General features: G+C 31.9%; 1 protein-coding gene across 1 annotated transcript; it reads right to left on the bottom strand.

Annotated features, from left to right (window-relative positions):
- Positions 1 to 3,511: 3,511 nt before the first annotated feature.
- LOC132758499 (glycerate kinase-like) lies at positions 3,512 to 16,455 on the bottom strand. The gene is made up of 8 exons (XM_060750180.1): positions 16,135 to 16,455; positions 13,707 to 13,965; positions 12,674 to 12,836; positions 9,409 to 9,592; positions 7,954 to 8,105; positions 6,419 to 6,594; positions 5,948 to 6,073; positions 3,512 to 4,679 (listed from the first exon to the last, which is right to left on the bottom strand). Exons 2-8 carry the CDS (start codon positions 13,896 to 13,898, stop codon positions 3,864 to 3,866), a joined length of 1,809 nt encoding a protein of 602 aa, XP_060606163.1. The 5' UTR covers positions 13,899 to 13,965; positions 16,135 to 16,455; the 3' UTR covers positions 3,512 to 3,863.
- Between the last annotated feature and the right edge of the window lie 2,309 nt (positions 16,456 to 18,764).

Here is an 18,764-nt window from a genome sequence, read left to right as displayed (position 1 = left end):
TAAAAAGCCCAATGAGCTAGAGCTTAAATGTTTAGCATGAAACATCTTCTTATGGGTGTCTACCAAGTTTGTGCAAATAAAAGCCCTTGGGTTAAATTGGCTCTGCAACGTTGGGGGGTGGGTGGGGGGGGGGGCCTATATACAGGTGAGCGACCTCAGGGCCATCATGGCCCTCTTGTTTGTATATCCACTAGGACATTTTACTGCTTTAGATGTTATATACTGTACATTGTTAAAAGAGTATTAACTTATTCACATCACTTCATTTCAAAGTTTAGGATTTCATCATTTAAAGTGCCTTATTGAATGGTAGGGTATGAAAGTTAACATTAAGTAAAGAACAACAACTAAAAAACTGTAAAATTCCAAATAATAATAAACTATGCATGACCATATTATATTAAAAAGAATAATTTTTCCTTACATAAACACATTTTTTTTCTTCATTAACTGGTTATCATAAAGTATGAAATTATAATTGCTTTCCATAAAAAATTGTATGAAATTACTTGCATTTGTACATCACATGTATTGAACAAATAAGGATGGAGGTATACATATTGTTGCTTTAATCAGAGTTATACAATCTGTAGTATACAGGATTCTTAATTTGGACTGTTCCAGTTTATTTTTGCTGTTGTTTAAAAATTTGTTTTTACTTGTAACATCTATTTTGAATAAGCCTAATGAGACTTAAATATAGATAAGATTGTTCTACTTCTTGTTTTTGTTTTACATTCTATAATAGTCACTTTTATGTCTGTGAATTTAAACTCCAAATTGATGTCATAATTATATATATATGTATGTATAATTGTTGAATCTTGTTAAATTTTTTGATCAAAATTAAATTAATGAAAAACAATTTTGTGTTACTTTTGTCAGTTACAGTATCAACATGTTGACAAGGATCACATTATGTCATATATCTTCAACATACTTCTTAAAGCCAGCTAACTATAGTATATCCCTTCAATCCAACTGGGGGCGTCCGTGGCCGAGTGGTTAAGGTTGTTGACTTCAAACCACTTGCCCCTCACCGCTGTGGGTTCGAATCCCGGCAGGGACTTTGGATTCTTTCATGTGAGGAAGCTATCCAGCTAGCTTACGGAACATCGGTGGTTCTACTCAGGTACCCGTTCGTGCCTGAAATAATGCACGGAGGGGCACCTGAGGTCTTCCTCCACCAGTAAAGTTGGAACGTCGCGATATGACCTATACTGTGTCCATGTGACGTAAAACCCAAAACAAACAAATTCAATCCAACTGAAATACTTCCCCCATCTCCAACTGTATTACGACTCAAAATCACCAATTTAACCCAGATGCAATTAACCCCTTGTAATAAACATAAATAAATTGTATAAAAGACATATTGTAAGTTAAACATTTGGTAACTGTGAGTTTACAAGCTGCACCATGTCATGTATAAACTTATTTTAATTTTAAAGCGACTCGTTTTAATGAGACCGGAGAAAGTTTTTATTTAGTCTTGTATATAATTGATGTTGGCTAAATTTTAGATCATTAGCTCCCTCTGTTTTTTCCAGATTAAATTTTAAGGTGCAAAATGACCCAGCTCAAAGCAAGTGAAGACTCTCACAAGAAAAATGATTTTTTAATTGATGTTTGATAATATTTTTGCACATCTGTTTTCAGTGCCCAAAAAGATCTATGAAAGAATTTCAAATTTTATGTTTTTAGGCTTTAGAAATCAGACTCCTCGGAGTTCCTATAAAGGGAGACACATGCAAAATTTTCATTTCTTCGTTTTGAATTTTTCATTTTAATGTCCTCAAAATGAAGACACTAGGCAGTGACAGGAACAAAACTTTTCTCCTTATAAAGAACAAGAGGGCCATGATGGCCCTAGATTTGCTCACCTGACCCATCAAACTCATCCGAACAATTACCTAGACAAGCATTCTGACCAAGTTTCAAGACAGGTGAGTCAAAAATGTGACCACTACAGTGTTAACAAGGATTATTAGAGAAGTGTGACCTAGTTTTTTACCCAGGTGACCCATATTCATACTTGACCTAGAAATCATCAAAACAAACTTTCAGACCAATTTCCAGGATACTTGGATCAAAACAGTAGCAACTAGAGTGTTAACAAGATTTTTCTATTTTTAGCTCCGGTGACCTAGTTTCACATGCGATTCTAATTCATCCGAGCAATTACCTAGACAAGCATCCTGACCAAGTTTGATGATAATTGAGTCAAAAATGTGACCACTACAGTGTTAACAAGGTTTTTCCATATTTGGGCGGTGTGACCTAGTTTTTCATCCGAGATGACCCATGTTCGAACTTGACTTAGAAATTATAGAAACAAACTTTCAGACCAATTTAGGATATTTGGATCAAAACAGTAGCTACTAGAGTGTTAACAAGATTTTTCTATTTTTAGCTCCTGTGACCTAGTTTTTCATCCGAGATGACCCATGTTCGAACTAATCTGAGCAATTAGCTAGACAAGTTTCCTGACAAAGTTTGATGACAATTGAGTCAAAATTATGACCACTAGAGTGTTAACAAGATTTTTCTATTTTTAGCTCCTGTGACCTAGTTTTTCATCCAAGATGACCCATGTTCGAACTCATCCGAGCACGTACCTAGACAAGCATCCTGACCAAGTTTGATGAAACTTGTGTCAAAAATGTGACCACTAGAGTGTTAATAAGGTTTTTCTATTTTTAGCTCTGGTGACCTAGTTTTTCATCCGAGATAACCCATGTTCGAACTTATCCGAGCTATCACCTAGACAAGCATCCTGACCAAGTTTGATGATAATTGAGGCAAAAATGTGACCGCTAGAGTGTTAATAAGGTTTTTCTATTTTTAGCTCCAGTGACTTAGTTTTTCATCCAGGATGACCCATGTTCAAACTCATCCAAGCAATCACCTAGACAAGCATCTTGACCAAGTTTGATGATGATTGATGCAAATATGTGACGCTAGAGTGTTAACAAATGCGAACGGACGACGGACGACGAACAATCATCGATCCTAAAAGCTCACCCTGAGCATGCTCAGGTGAGCTTATAAAATGGTGGTTTTCTAACTTGTCCCACGTAGGTCAGGTTAGAGCGTTAAGATTTCACTACAGTTGTCACAGTGAACTCTGGAAACTTTAAAGATCATGTCAAATGAATGATTTAGACTTGTTTCAATCATACAGTATTCACAAAATCTGTTGTGGTAACTTCGAGGGTTTGTTCAAGTCACATGACTTGTTACTACTCTGTGATTTTGCCAGCGTGTAAATTTCGTTCATTATGTATCTATATATTTACGCTTCAAACCCAAAATATATAGAATTTATACAGAAATTCATGTTGGGACTTTCAAAAAAGTCATTTTAGCGTGATTTGAGTACATAGGATTATTTTATTATTTTTGTCATTTAATTTGCCCGAGTATACCTTTAACAGATGCAGAAAGTTTGGTATTATTAAATCAATAAATTAGGAGCCAGAAGTTTTGCAAATATTTATTCAACAAATATTCATAAAATTTGTATTAAACTAGTAAATACTACTTTTTTGGTGTAAATAAAATGTTTATATAAAAGGTAAATAACGAAACCGAAAATTCCTACAGTAACAACTTTATAAGCATTATAAGTTTAACGCAATTACAATGGCTAATTAAAGTGAATTGGTCTACAGTGGGCACATTTTTCATAAGTATTTCAAATATTGATAAAAACAATAGAACTTGTTGTCATGTATGATACTAAATTAATATCAACATAATTATTTGTCGAATTACTGGCCTAGTATTGACCAATACACTTTAAATTGTAAGTAAAAAAGGTTATTCAAACATTAAATACACAATCAACACAATAAATAGATTCATGAAAAGCTTTTTATAAGTATAATCTGAATATCCATAACATTTGTCCCTGTAAGACCGCATTGAATTAAATAATTAGAGTCACCTACAGATTTGAAAAGTGTGTAAGAATCATTATTTTTCAGGAAATCATTTGGATCAAGTTTTGATGAGATAACAGCAGGGATAAAGTACTTGTTAACAATAGCACCAGCAGCATCTGTAGGGCCATCTTGCCCGTCTGTACCTGCACTCAAAAATTCTACATGAAACTTTTTCAGAACACCGCCTTTGTCTTCTGCTAAAGTTTTGCTGAATTCAATAGCAAATGTAAGAGCCATTTCCTGATTTCTGCCACCTTTTCCTTTACCTTTAACATTAACTGTTGTTTCTCCTCCACACACTATACAAAGTCCAGCCTGACTATTATATGCCTTGTCAGCAGATTCTTCAATACGTTTCAGATCCATCTTAGAAACTCCTCTCTTTGTTAGACCAACTTCAGTTTCACAAAGAGATGACTTTCCCTGGTTTGGTGAAATATCCCCGAAGGAAAGAATCGCATACTTTGCAAGTTCACTAAACATAGCAGCAGCTTCTTTAGCTTCACCCTGTAATGTGTTTGTTAAAATAACAGGCACATAACCCTTGTCAGCGGCCACCCGTGATGCAGCATGAGTTGCGATGGAGTTACTACCAATTATCAAGTTCTGAACGTAGTCCCACTGAGCCTCAAAACTTTGTATATTATGTTGGTAAGGTGACCGCTCCTCCAGTGATTTTTTCTGAGATGCTTTCTGTTCTAATGCCTCTTTTACTGTTGCAGGAACCTTGTCCTAATAAAATAAATATACCTTTGTTTATGTTAGTTAAGGTAAGTTAAGGTTTTAAAAGCTTTTGACTTAGTGTAGTTTAAGAAATAGATTTAATGATATTTTTAGAAAGAACCCTGTACTATAATATTTTCCTAGAAAGAACTTTTGTGAGCTATATTTTTTTTCTTTCTCTGTATGAGTAAAAAGGGTAAATGTTAATCCTAACTTAAAACCTTAAATTTTGTACTAAAATGTACAATTGTTGTTACACAGATATCACTCTTATATTGTTAATGCTGTTCTTGAACCAAAAAAAAAGTTAACATGCACAGGTTAATTTTAAATACCCATGTTCAAATTTTTATGAAACAGGTTTTACACCCAGTGCTTTCAACAAATTCATTGTTTTCTTCCATCTATTGGCCAAACACTCTAGAAGAATACTAATAATACAGGATAAAAGGATTATTACAAAAACATTATTTATTACCATGCTTATTTTTATAGCTTTGGTGAATCAATACACAGATGTTACACAAATCTTAACAACAGAGAAGTGTTTACTGCCTGTTTAAGTAGAAGTGTATTCTTCAAAGGACTGTGTCACATTTCTATATTTTATCTACAAATTAAAGTAACATTCTGCCTACTTTTTCTCTGTAAAGTTGAGTTGAATAAGTATCATATTTCAAAAGATTGGCAACCATTATGGTGAATGATCAATAATTGATAATAAAAATAGTTTAAGATACAGTATTTAATCTACCTAAAATGTAAAAAGACTGCCCACTCATTTTAAGAATTGAGTGTTACCATAATTTCTGTAGGTCACATGGATTATTGGTTATATTTTTGTGGTATAAATGAAATTGAACAAAATTATGATAAAATGTGAAGCTATTTTTATTTCAACCTGTTCACAGACTATTAACACTAGAATGGGCATTATGTTACTTTAAAAAATGTTTACCATTTTTAATACAAATTACATACTTATTTCACAGAAAAACTTTAAACATGTATCATCATAATTAGCGAAAACATTGTCCTTTGGTGTTGAGAGAAGGTAAATTTACCCATTCTGATGATGCTGATTTTATATAATGAACTCTGTCATGATTTATTATTGAGATTGCCCATTGTTATTTTCAGGTAGTAAAAATCTAAATTTTTAAAATGAAACAATTAACAGTGAGGAGTGCATGTACTGGCTTGACTGGTGCCAGTGGTCGGCTCTATACTAGTGGTATAGGTCCATTATTTCAGACAGCAAATGATCAAATTAATACCTTAATCTTCAATCTTTCTAGTATTTGTATACATTGTCTAGGAGAACTAAGCAATGGTGTGGTAGGTCCACTACTGATGATGTCCAGTTTATCTTCAATTACATCAGACAATATCAGGGAAATCACCTGTAATTACAATAACTGTTATGTTCTATAGATAATCTAGAAATGTAAAAGATAAATTATTCTAAAATCTATACATATATACCTAAACATGTGAATTTTTTTAACCTATTATAAACATAACATACTTTTATGATATCAAAAGAGAAAAAAACAACTTATTTCCATTATTTAAGTTGATTAACAAGTAAACTTCCTTTATCTAAAAGTTTTATACACTTTCAACATCTTTATATTACAATGCAATACTACCATAATTTTCACATAGCCCACAATGACAAAAACATTGTCTTTATTCATACTATAGTAACTGTTTAGGTAACAGACTGTTTGAATACCAGTACATACGGAAGCAGGTTTAGCTTTCTGTGCCAGTCCTCCACCTTTAAGACTCTCCAAGTTTTGACGGAGCACATTAAGGTCTTGTATAGTACCGCCACTACGTGATACAACACGTGTCATCTCAAGCTCATCTTGTAGTGTCAGGGGAGGTATGGGAGATGGTAGAAGAGCTGAGCCTCCGCCTGTAATATATTCAATTCTATATCAATATTTGAGCCACGTCACGACAAAACGAACATAGTGGGTTTGCGACCAGCATGGATCCGGACCAGCCTGAGCATCCGCGCAGTCTGATCAGGATCCATGCTGTTCGCTATCACTTTCTCTACTTGTAATAGAGTTGGTAAGCGAACAGCATGGATCATGATCAGACTGCTCGGATGCGCAGGCTGGTCTGGATCCATGCTGGTCGCTAACGCACTATGTTGGTTTTGTCGTGACACGGCTAATTTTCCTCAACTTTCTCCCAACATGTTACAGAATATCAATATTTTCGAATATATTTAATATGTCTTTTTCTTTTTTTTCAAGAAATCAATATTGTTTTCCAGGATATGTCACTGATTCATCACTGGATTTGATATCAATATTTTTTCCAAATATACCATTAGATTTTATATCAATATTTTGCCAATATGTCACTGTTATCTATATTTTTTCCCTATTATGTCACTGATTTTGATATCAATATAATGCTTAAAAACACATTGAGTATACAATGTATTTCCTTAAAAGTGAATGGCGCATACACAAAATCATTGTTTAACGGTTAAAATACAACTTAAAATAACAGCATAGTGTTTTGTTTGTGAACAGTTTACTTTGTTACCATGATACAATAGTCATGTGTGTTTAATAACACAGACATTCTATTGTACAACTTTTTCAACAATCTGCCAAAAGATTATGGAAACAATATTATTTTACTGTTTGTAAATTTTATTAAAATATTTCATTAGATGTACCCTTTAAATCACTAATTAAATACATGGACATTGTATATATATTATTTTCCATAACTGTATAGCACAGAATATTAAGGTGTATTTTTCCCGATCATGACACTAAATTAATTTTGATTTGAATTAATGTTTTCAAATTTAATTCCTATGGCAGCCTAGCATTGGTGAATACAGTATGACATATTCAATGCATGTACTTGCTTTATTGAGAAACTATCCATATATGTCAACAGATCTTTTAAGAACACTTCAAATAACTATCAATTTACAAATAATTTCCCCATCTGGATCAGATGAAAGTGTACTTGTAGCACAGACTATGCTGTGAAAATATTATAATAATGAAATATGCATTATGCTTCTATTCTGAAAGAGGAAATTATTATAAAGAAACTAAGAAAGACTCAGGCTGGGTATTCACCAAATAAATAACTTGCAGATAGATACAAGTTACATTTTTACCATAAGCTTTTAAAACTGTGATATTTATGAATGTTTTGTATTCTAGGCTTAATGAGGGTCCATCCGCCCTTTCATGTCCTTTGTGATATGTATGTATAATAAAGTCAAGTTTTATACCTGATATCAGGACAAGTAGAATATCATCTACACGGAGATTTTGAACAAGATGTTCTATCGCCATGGCAGCAGAATGTGCATTTTCATCTGGCAAATTATTCTCTGCCCCCTCATACACCTTTATCTTACTGCTATCCTTAACACATAGATCCCTGAAATAAATCAAAGATTATTAACCAATGTCTGTTAAAAGTCAGCAGGCTTTGTAAACTACACATGAGAGCCATGATTTAAGTCAAGGTAATGTCTGTTCAAAGACAGCAGGCTTTGTAAGTATAAGTAATGGAGAAAATTCTCAACTACAATTAACCTGCTGAATTTAACTAACTGATATGCCCAGCTATGAATTTGGAACAATCCATTCTAAGTTTATGGGATTTTAATATCAAAATACAAAAGTTGAGCTACCACCTGTGTACAGTCTGGTCAGATTGCATAATTGAGCAGGCTGACTTGACTCTATACTGGTGGCAAAGGCTAATCAATTTTTGAACAGTTGGATAAGGGTTAAATAACTGACAGGTATTGACTGCTATCAATTCATAATTAGGTCAAAAAATATTTTACATTGGTTAAAATCAGAATTTAAGAGATGTAATCAGACAGACGGTCTTGTTACTGGTTGGATATAAAGAAGTGACAGTAAAGAGTAAACTTTATAATTGTTTCATAACAAACAATTATACTTTGATAACTGTTTTGCTTAACAGCTACACATGTTACTATTTCAGTTGCAAGCACATAATTGTTGTTCAAAATGTAAATTAAGAAAACTGAGTTTGAATTCAAAATGTTTTGTACTCAGTTTGTTTTGTTCTCTGCTTGTGAAACCCAATCATAAAAGATAGAAAACTTATACAATGTATCAATGTTTTACCTTAATCAAGGCAACTTCTATATGTGCATGTGATAGAGGATATTGAATGAGTGTAAGTTCGTTACTGAATTTATTGCACGACTTGAATAAAATAATATTATGCGAGCCTCTGGTCAGCATAATATTATTTTATTCAACGAGTGCAATAAATTCAGTAACGAACTTACACGAATTTAATATTCTATATATCACATATCAAAAATAAAGACCGTTTAAAGTGAAATATTAGAGTCATATTTTATTGACGCTTCTATAGCATATAACGCTAACATTTAGTGCGTCTTTACACTATGTTTGTATAACGCTAATGACGTCACGTCAAAATATATGCACGACCGTGCAATACCATTTTTAAGGAGTCGCAAAATCGTCACGGATGTGTGATAAAATAAAATATCACCTAGCCTGGCTGCACTATTAATTAATGTTTTAATGTTTGAATTCATGTTAGTTTATTTTGTAACAATGAGAGTACAAACTCTTTCAATGATATCATCTATGCTGGCTGAACTATTCATTAATATTTCAATAAATAACAAATTTATGTTAGTTTTCTTTGTAACAATGAAAGTACATACTCTTTCTCTATAGACTTGAAGACATTTTGTGAACCATGTGGTATACTGATGATTCCTGAGACAATATGTTGACCAATCAGGTCATCCACTGCTCGAGCCATACCAGAAACAGCCTTTCCAAACCCAACAACATATACATTATTGTGCAACTTATATTCTTTACAATCAATATGTAAGGTAGTTCCTGTAACATAAAAGCCATATGAACATAATTATATCTACAGTTTTCATGTAGGTTGTAAGAATCGTTTATTACCGATTCTAATTAAAATATATAATATATGTCTTACGTTAAGCGTTGTTTGGCGCCAACTAACGTTACGCGCTGAATAGTTTAGCGCGTCATTTTGACGTAATTGTTTGTTATGAATTTAAAAGGTAACTTCCGTTATATGTAGCGGCGTTAGACGTTAAAGCTGAAACTGTATTTTAAAGGTTTCGATGTGAAAGACATTATAGTCGGTATGATAGCTGCTTAAATTATTTTGATTTATTTATTTGTTAGAATTTTCTAATGAAGTATTTATTAATTTTAATCAATTGTTACGATTATTTATTTTATGGATTTTAACTGTACTTCTGTTTATTAAGATTCTTCGTCATAGGAAATAATTATTTAATTATTCTATTCTATTATTTATTTGTTAAGTTTATATCAGAAATGAATGTATTAGTTAATTACTTTATCATTTGTTTCAGAGAATCGCTTTGTTTATGCTGATGTGTAAAAATAAAAGATATATAGAAGCGCATACTCGAAAAGTCTAGTTGTTATCCGAAATCCTTTACAATTCTCGACTAGTCATCGTGATGGACTAGAAGTTTGATATTTGTGGATGAGAAATTACAGATTCATGGAAAAGAAATTACCTATATTGACAGAAGAATAAGCGGTATGTGACAGAGGTTTCTAATTACTAAATTTGAAGAAATTAGATAAAGATACTTACTATTAATACAAGTGAATTCGTGTGATGATAAATCAATAACTCTAAAAGTGTTATAAACTATGGAGCAAACAGATTTTATGAGTGCAAGGAAAACGCGAACAGCACATCTTTCACAACTGACAAAGATTTACAATGAAATTGAAAAACAGATGGTGTCTTATGAAAATACAGAAAAAGTGAAAGAATTATATGACCGTCTATGTAATAGATACGAACTTTTCAAAACAGTACATTTACAATGTATGGATTTGTGCAAAGAAACGGAAACTTTTGAGACTTTAGAAAAGAGTTAAAAAGCTCAATAAAACAATGGAACCAGTCTAAAATCGGACAACTTCTTGTGCAACATGATGTAGACTGGCACTTTAACCCACCCTATGCCAGTCACATGGGCGGGTCATGGGAACGCTTGATAAGGTCAACGCGTACTATTCTCAAAGCTGTTGTGAGAGAACAACTCCTTACAGACGAAAAGTTATTGACCCTGATTGCCGAAACTGAACGAATAATCAACGATAGACCCATAACTAATGTAAGCAGTGATCCGAGGGACCCACCGGCACTCACGCCAAACATGCTTCTTTTAATGAAGTCTAATCCTTGTTTACCAGTCGGCATTTTTAAAAAGGAAGACATCTATAGCAAGAGATGGTGGAGACAAATCCAATATTTAGCGGACATATTTTGGAAAAGATGGGTAAAAGAGTATTTACCAACCCTACAAGCCAGGCAGAAATGGCAAAGGGAAACTAGAGACGTACATGTAGATGACATTGTGCTTGTGGTAGACAATAGTGTTCCTAGAGGACAGTGGCCACTAGGCAGAGTAACCGAAGTCATTAAGGGTAGGGATGGGCATATTCGTAAATGTAAAGTTCAAACTAGGGACTCAGCTATGATAAGGCCAATCACAAAGTTGTGCCTTTTAGAATGTTCAGACTAATTATTGTATTACGCTGAAAATATTTCCATGATTACGTTAATGTTTAAAATGATACATAGCATGTAATAAATAGATTGTTTTAACATTAGCAAGTACTTTAATATAATGCATGATTTATTGCAAATATAATCATTCTAATGAACATGAAGTTCGTTGCAATTTACATTTTTGTATCGATAATATATTGTTAATTGACATTAAATGATTTGATGAAATTAAGATATTTCATGGAGGGCACTGTAAGAATCGTTTATTACCGATTCTAATTAAAATATATAATATATGTCTTACGTTAAGCGTTGTTTGGCGCCAACTTATTTAACGTTACGTGCTGAATAGTTTAGCGCGTCATTTTGACGTAATTGTTTGTTATGAATTTAAAAGGTAACTTCCGTTATATGTAGCGGCGTTAAACGTTAAAGCTGAAACTGTATTTTAAAGGTTTCGATGTGAAAGACATTATAGTCGGTATGATAGCTGCTTAAATTATTTTGATTTATTTATTTGTTAGAATTTTCTAATGAAGTATTTATTAATTTTAATCAATTGTTACGATTATTTATTTTATGGATTTTAACTGTACTTCTGTTTATTAAGATTCTTCGTCATAGGAAATAATTATTTAATTATTCTATTCTATTATTTATTTGTTAAGTTTATATCAGAAATGAATGTATTAGTTAATTACTTTATCATTTGTTTCAGAGAATCGCTTTGTTTATGCTGATGTGTAAAAATAAAAGATATATAGAAGCGCATACTCGAAAAGTCTAGTTGTTATCCGAAATCCTTTACATAGGTACTTCCTGATATATGTATATAAAAGCCATATAAACATATCTACAGTTTTTATGTAAGGTACTTCCTGATATATGTATATGAAAGCCATATAAACATATATCTACAGTTTTTATGTAAGGTACTTCCTGATATATGTAAATGAAAGCCATATAAACATATATCTACAGTTTTTAAGTATGTACTTCCTGATATATGTATATAAAAGCCATATAAACATATATCTACTGTTTTTACGTTAGGTACTTCCTATAATATAAGAGCCATATAACATTTTACTACTATATAAACACATATATATATATATATATATATATATATATATATATATATATATATATATATATGGTACTTCCTGTAATACTGTGAATCCGGCATGAAACTCTGAGGCTTTGTCAAAAATGATTTTTTTGTGGGTTTTTAATCCATGGATTGTCAGTTTTTGCAGAAAGAAAAAAGGTTTTTGTAAAAATAAAAATTAAAAGTATAAGATTTCCTACATGTTTAATATAACACTTTCAGGTAATATCAATTCTAAATCTATATAAGTTTAACTCTATAAATAGAATCATACCATCTTCTGATAATTTGACAGCATTCCTGACCATCTGTGGAGGATACACTGATCTGACAGCAGCATCAAATATTTCACGTGCATCTTTATGCATGTTTTGTACATCCATCTGGTTCAATTTCTCTGTATTTGACAGAGCTGTAGCAAACTGCCTACACCCGAACTGAAAAAGAGGAAACTTATTTGTATATTTGTGGTATTTTAATCATATAACCCCTCCATAAAACTTGAATAATTTGAGCTCTTAGCCTCACAAAATAAACAAAAAATATATGGTACATTAATCATATGTCTGGTCTCATAACATATCTTCCACACTCTGGAACGATTCATGGAATAAAAGGAGAGAAAATACTTAATACCACTGAAAAAATGTGAATAAAATGGTCATATATAAAGATAGTAAATGAATGGAAACAATTTGAATGTACATGTAGATGTTAATTAGTTGTCATGTACTGTACTGTATTATGTAAATGTGTCTGCATAACTTAGTATCTACAATGTATTCAATGTTTGACATATACACACATATATAATAAATAATTTATGAATGATACATTTTGTCAACAGCCTGTGGTAAATCAAAAAATATTTTACCACAGTCTCTTGTCTCATTAGCAGCAACATCCTAACAATCTTGCCTTTCTAAATATCAAACTACAAGATACCTATAGTGACAAGCCCAAGGTTGCCAATATTTATGCAAATCATTAATATTTATTGATGGAGAATTTTAAATAAACTTTTAGATTACAAACTAACTGGAACTAAAAAGTTGAACATAAATTTTTATGAATCTATATCTCTTAAATACTGTACACTTGCCCTGTGCTGCTGAACAAGAGTGTCGGGTGAGATTTGAAATTTTTTTCTATATCACTGTGCTCTGGTGAATTAAATAAACAGCTGTAGTCCTTTTTACTACTCTGTTTAAATTATGAAACTATCCCATTCAATATGTTTAAAAGTAACAAAAAATTATGTAACAAAATAATGTTGAAATGAAAATATAAAGTAAACTAATATTTACCTTGACTAGCAGTGTTGGAAATGTGGAAACTGGGCAAGAACTACCAGTTCCTTTTCTTGTGTTGTAAAATATAGAGCGCCTATTTTCAGTTACATTGTAAGCAACAAGAAGACGTCCATGTCTTGGTGTATAAATACATACAGTGGCAAAAGTCCTTGATAATTTACTGACCCAGTTTTGACACCGATACATAATGATAAGCTGTTAGGCAGTTCATCTATTCAAATTCTCTATCTAATCATTGGAATAATAAACACACCTGAAATAATTATATAAAAAGAACAGTACAGTCAAACCTGCATTTTGTGACCATCTTTGGGTAAAAAAATATAGGTGATATCTCACTATGTAGGATATTAATATTTGCAAAATAAAATGACAAAATGTAACAAAAAACTGCCTAGAATACAAATGTACTCTTTAGGCAACTGTGCTGTGATGTGTTATGTCTACGCCCAGTCAGACGCACTTGTCACCATCTAATCTTGTTGATCCTAGTAAAAGGTTGGTTTTTTTTCACAGTAAACATTGTAAAAAATAAATATATAAGCCAACTGGCTGAAGATTTTAACAGTCCTTTAAAATTAAAATGATTTTTACATAATTCTAAGAAAATTCATTAATGTAATTATTCATTATTACAAACACTTCATTATCGATTGATTAGCACTCAATATGAAGCCAACATATGACAGTTTATCTAGTAAGTAGTGTTGCTTGTCCTATATTTTATTATGTCCCAGACTCAAACAAGCACTTTCATATCAGTCCGTATAAAAGTGGTTTAATCTTAAGCACCAAATTATTCACTTGTTGCTTATACCAAATTACGGTTTCAAATTTTTTCTTTTAAAAATCAAATTTAATTTAACAGATATCTGGAGAATTATGGAAATCCAGTTTATCCCAATGTAACCTTGTGTAACACTTTTGTGTGAAAAAAGAATCGTGATTTTATGCCATATATTGAAACATGGCTCACTTTATTTCTGTTTAGAAACTGTTGGTTAAAATGCACCAATCTCAAAACAGGGTAATTGACAACACCTAAAAGTGCCCGAACAGCTGTCTGCATACATCGATAACAGGTGTCTGTGATATAACACAGTCTCAAGGCAATCAGTGTATCGGGTTGTCACGTTGTGTATACGTCTTGGGTAATTATCTACACAGGACATGTATATCGGCTTGTTTATTTGGCTAATTGGGGTTAGAGTCACCGTACCAGTGCTCAACCAGTTTTTCACAAAATGACGTAAAAACTCTTTCAGAACAAAAAGTTTCCTGGGAAACTTATTTTTGTTACAAAGCTGGCCCTTTCAAACTCACAATAAGCTTAAGCGTTTTAACTACACAAATCAGGATACAATTTACTACGGAGTTGTATATAGGGTATAAAACCACTATATTTTCAGGCAACCAAACCAGTGCTCAACCAGGTGGTTTTATCTCTATCAGAACTTTTATTTTTTTAAAATAGATATGACTTTTTATGTTCAACAATTCTATTTCAAAAATATTTTGAAACATTTATGTTTTAGTGTCTATAGATGTAAACATGAGAGCAAATATGATACGAGGGAAATGCTATACATTGACAAATAAAGTGTTTATAAGAGTTTTGGAATTTATATATACTGGGGTGTTTGAGATAACTTATTCTCATTTCTATTTTACTTAAATCACTCTGCAAACATAGTTAAGTATGATAATTGGTGTAATATACAAATGGTCTACGCTTTTAGTGGTGTGTTCCCGGTTTGTTTCCGTACAGCTGCCATATTTGTTTACATGTTCATAGCCGCTGCCTTTTATGGAAATCAGGGTTTTGATGTTTTTTAGGCACCTTTCCTATGGAAATCAATTGAAATCATAAGAGTAAAGGCAATTTAACAAAGTATTGTCCACATTTGTCCTAAATTATCATTATTTCAGTGTTTTAAAAGTTTTTACTGCCACTATGTATTTTTGTACTGTTTAATATTGTCTGCAAAATGGCCAATCTTCTAACAAACTTGGGATACTTGTACATGGTGTAGAGGTTACTGGTAAGGTACAAATAGCACACACAAACTCCCAGGATTTTTCCACTTTAATGCATAAATCATACACAAATAGAAGTATTGGTCGAGCACTGGGCTGGTCGAGCACAGGTACTGTAACTCTAACTAATAGACACAATAGAATGGAATATCGGACATCTTTTAAAGAGCTATGATAATTTTAAGCGTATCAGGATTTCTTGTCCTAAAATTTTAGCGCATCGGTGCAAATGCGTTAAAAGCGTCTGGGGAATTCTCTGCCAATAAATATAACATTTTAATTAATTGAATATTGATTAAGATAGTGAAATAAACAACAACTTTTATTAAAGTTTTCACGCGTTTTCCACATTTAATAATAACAATAAATGTTGATGAATCAATACCTTTTCTCAGCAGAAAATTATGTTTGACAAACAGACTGCCTTTGACAGAATTTCTTTATACTGAATTTATACTGCTGAATTCGTCCTCTGGGTTTGGGTTCTGCACTCGCAAAGGTTAACGTTCATCTGTTCATTTACGGTTTACCAATATAAGAATACAACACAGATATGTCCATCAACGTATATACAATTATCTATTTTCATGCCAACGTCTTTAAAATAATTAAACGAATTCGTGTAACACTAAATGTTGTTATTTGTGACTTTTTCTCCGTCTAACCTTTTGTGTACAAATGGCTTATTCTTAAAAAAGGGGAGTAACTCTTTCATGCGTGTTGATTATCACGCTGCACTAGGCTCTGACGCAAAAAGTTTGAATTTCTTATATATATTTTTATATCAGCTGGTGCATTTAAAACAAAAAGAAATGCATGATGAAATTGAGAAATATACTAAAAAATATTGAAAATCGTATTAATGCGCTATTTTCAGCCCGATTTGTGTCCGAGAACAATTATTTTGAAGAAAACTGAGGGTGTAAACGATCTAAAAATTTTTCACACCTTGTTGGTCTAGACCTAGGCAGATTGAACATTTATCTCAAAAAATTATATTCGGTCTCATCATGTCAAAAAAATCCTAAGTTGAATAAACTTGTATCCCGTTAACAGTAGCAATATGCTTAAAGATCCTGTATGTTGTAATTAAGGTTGTTACCACACTTAAGTGAAATTTTATATATGTATATAATTATGCTTCTAAAACAATTTTCAAACATCGAAGAATATGTAAAATATGTAATGCAAATATTTGTCCACATTATATATAATCATTAAAATATATGCATCCATTTCTTATTGAAAATTTGACTTAGATTTGATAGAAATTAAATTTCTAATTACCTCCCATTTCTTTAGAATTTTATACTATCATACTATATAATGATCAAAGAAACGCAATTTTTATAGTTATTTTTTATTTACTGATCTAGTCACAGTTGAAAATTTGTATTGTTTTTTTGAAAATTGACTGAATGTACATGTTATCAATATACTTATCCTTTTGGAATTGTTTGATCATGTTCTTCTGTTAAAAATTTCATGTCTGTACTTCTTGCATTGTAAATGGCTATGTATGTATGTAAACACATATTACGCTAATAAACTATATGTTATGTTATGTTATGTTATGTTATGTTATGTTATGTTATGTTATGTTATGTTATGTTATGTTATGTTATGTTATGTTATTAACATAAAATGTAAATTTGGTAATATCTTTACAAGAAATGCTTTTTGGAACTTAAAATATTGATAAATCTTCATTTGAGCAATATATTTATGATATAAAACCATAAAAAATTGAGTTCAAGGATCTTTAAAGAAATGGCACTAAAATTAAACTTGAAATTGACTGTGCATTATAATTTTGTGCTGTTTTCTTTGTAAATGTATATGCCTGTCACAAACATAAAAACTGTCACTGTATCTGTATGGAGCCAACGCGCATAGCTCAATCGGTTAGAGCGCGAGACTAATTATCTCGACATTGTGGGTTCGATTCCCGGGCTGGCCAATCAGTTTTTCGGATGAGACTTTAAATTGAGGTCCAATGTATGAGTGCTTTAACACTTGGCACGTTAAAGAACCAGCTAGGAGCGCTTCTGGATCTGTAGCATCTTTTTGTATCTGTATCTTGCTTTCTAAAATGACTAATACTCTTCTGGAGGACTTGCCCATATTGGCAGCCGTTGGAGAGTATAAATAAACTCAAATACACATACTTATCTGTATGGACATGACAAACCAATTCATTTCATTTCATTTCTTTTCATTGAAATCCAATGGCATCTGCAATGCTGAAATTTTCTAGTGCCTCTCACATAAACATTTCTCACCTCAGACTTATTAACTAGGCCTACATGAAAATACATTTATACAAAAATTCTAACACTCCTCGTGATTTTGTTACAAAGAAGAAAAAACTGACCGGTGATTTTGAAAGAGTGATACCATTAGAGATATCTTACAAGTGATACCATTTGGGGTATCTTGTAAGATCTCACAATCTATCAAAATGTTTTACCAATTTAATAACCAGGATTTTGTCGGATTTGAACAGTATGCAAAAACCTATTTCGTTTATTCACCTGTTTTTCGTCAATTCAACTGTAATTTAGTAAGTACTTAAAACGACTAAACAGCCATTATAAGTTTGTATCTACATGTACATACAATCGAGGACTGATGAATAAGGACCTTTTCATTAATGATAGCTGTAAAGTTCCATAAATTTTCTATAAAAACGTTTAAAAATCAGATTGTGTTGATTTGTGTATGTATGAATTATTTGTTTTAAATACTGAGGTGTTTCCCCTTTAAACACAGACAGCATACATGGTTACTAAATTGTTCTACACAAATAAACAAAATAATCTCGAATATAAACTGTTTGTAAACATTGACTGTTTCAAAGACCTGTTTTTCAGTCAGAAACAAAATTGGTTCTATTTTGTTGAAACAATGCCTTTTTGGCTTGAGAGTATTGCCTGATATATTAATACGTTAGGTCTTGATAGTTCTTAATTCTACACAGTTTTTAAGTTTGAAACTCCTATTTACTCTGTTCCG

The sequence above is a fragment of the Ruditapes philippinarum genome, unplaced genomic scaffold (genome assembly GCF_026571515.1).
Source record: "Ruditapes philippinarum isolate M1 unplaced genomic scaffold, ASM2657151v2 ctg2239_1_1_1_1, whole genome shotgun sequence".
NCBI lineage: Eukaryota > Metazoa > Mollusca > Bivalvia > Venerida > Veneridae > Ruditapes > Ruditapes philippinarum.
The sequence above is the reverse complement of the archived record's forward strand: the minus strand, read 5'-3'. Positions and strand labels throughout refer to the sequence as shown.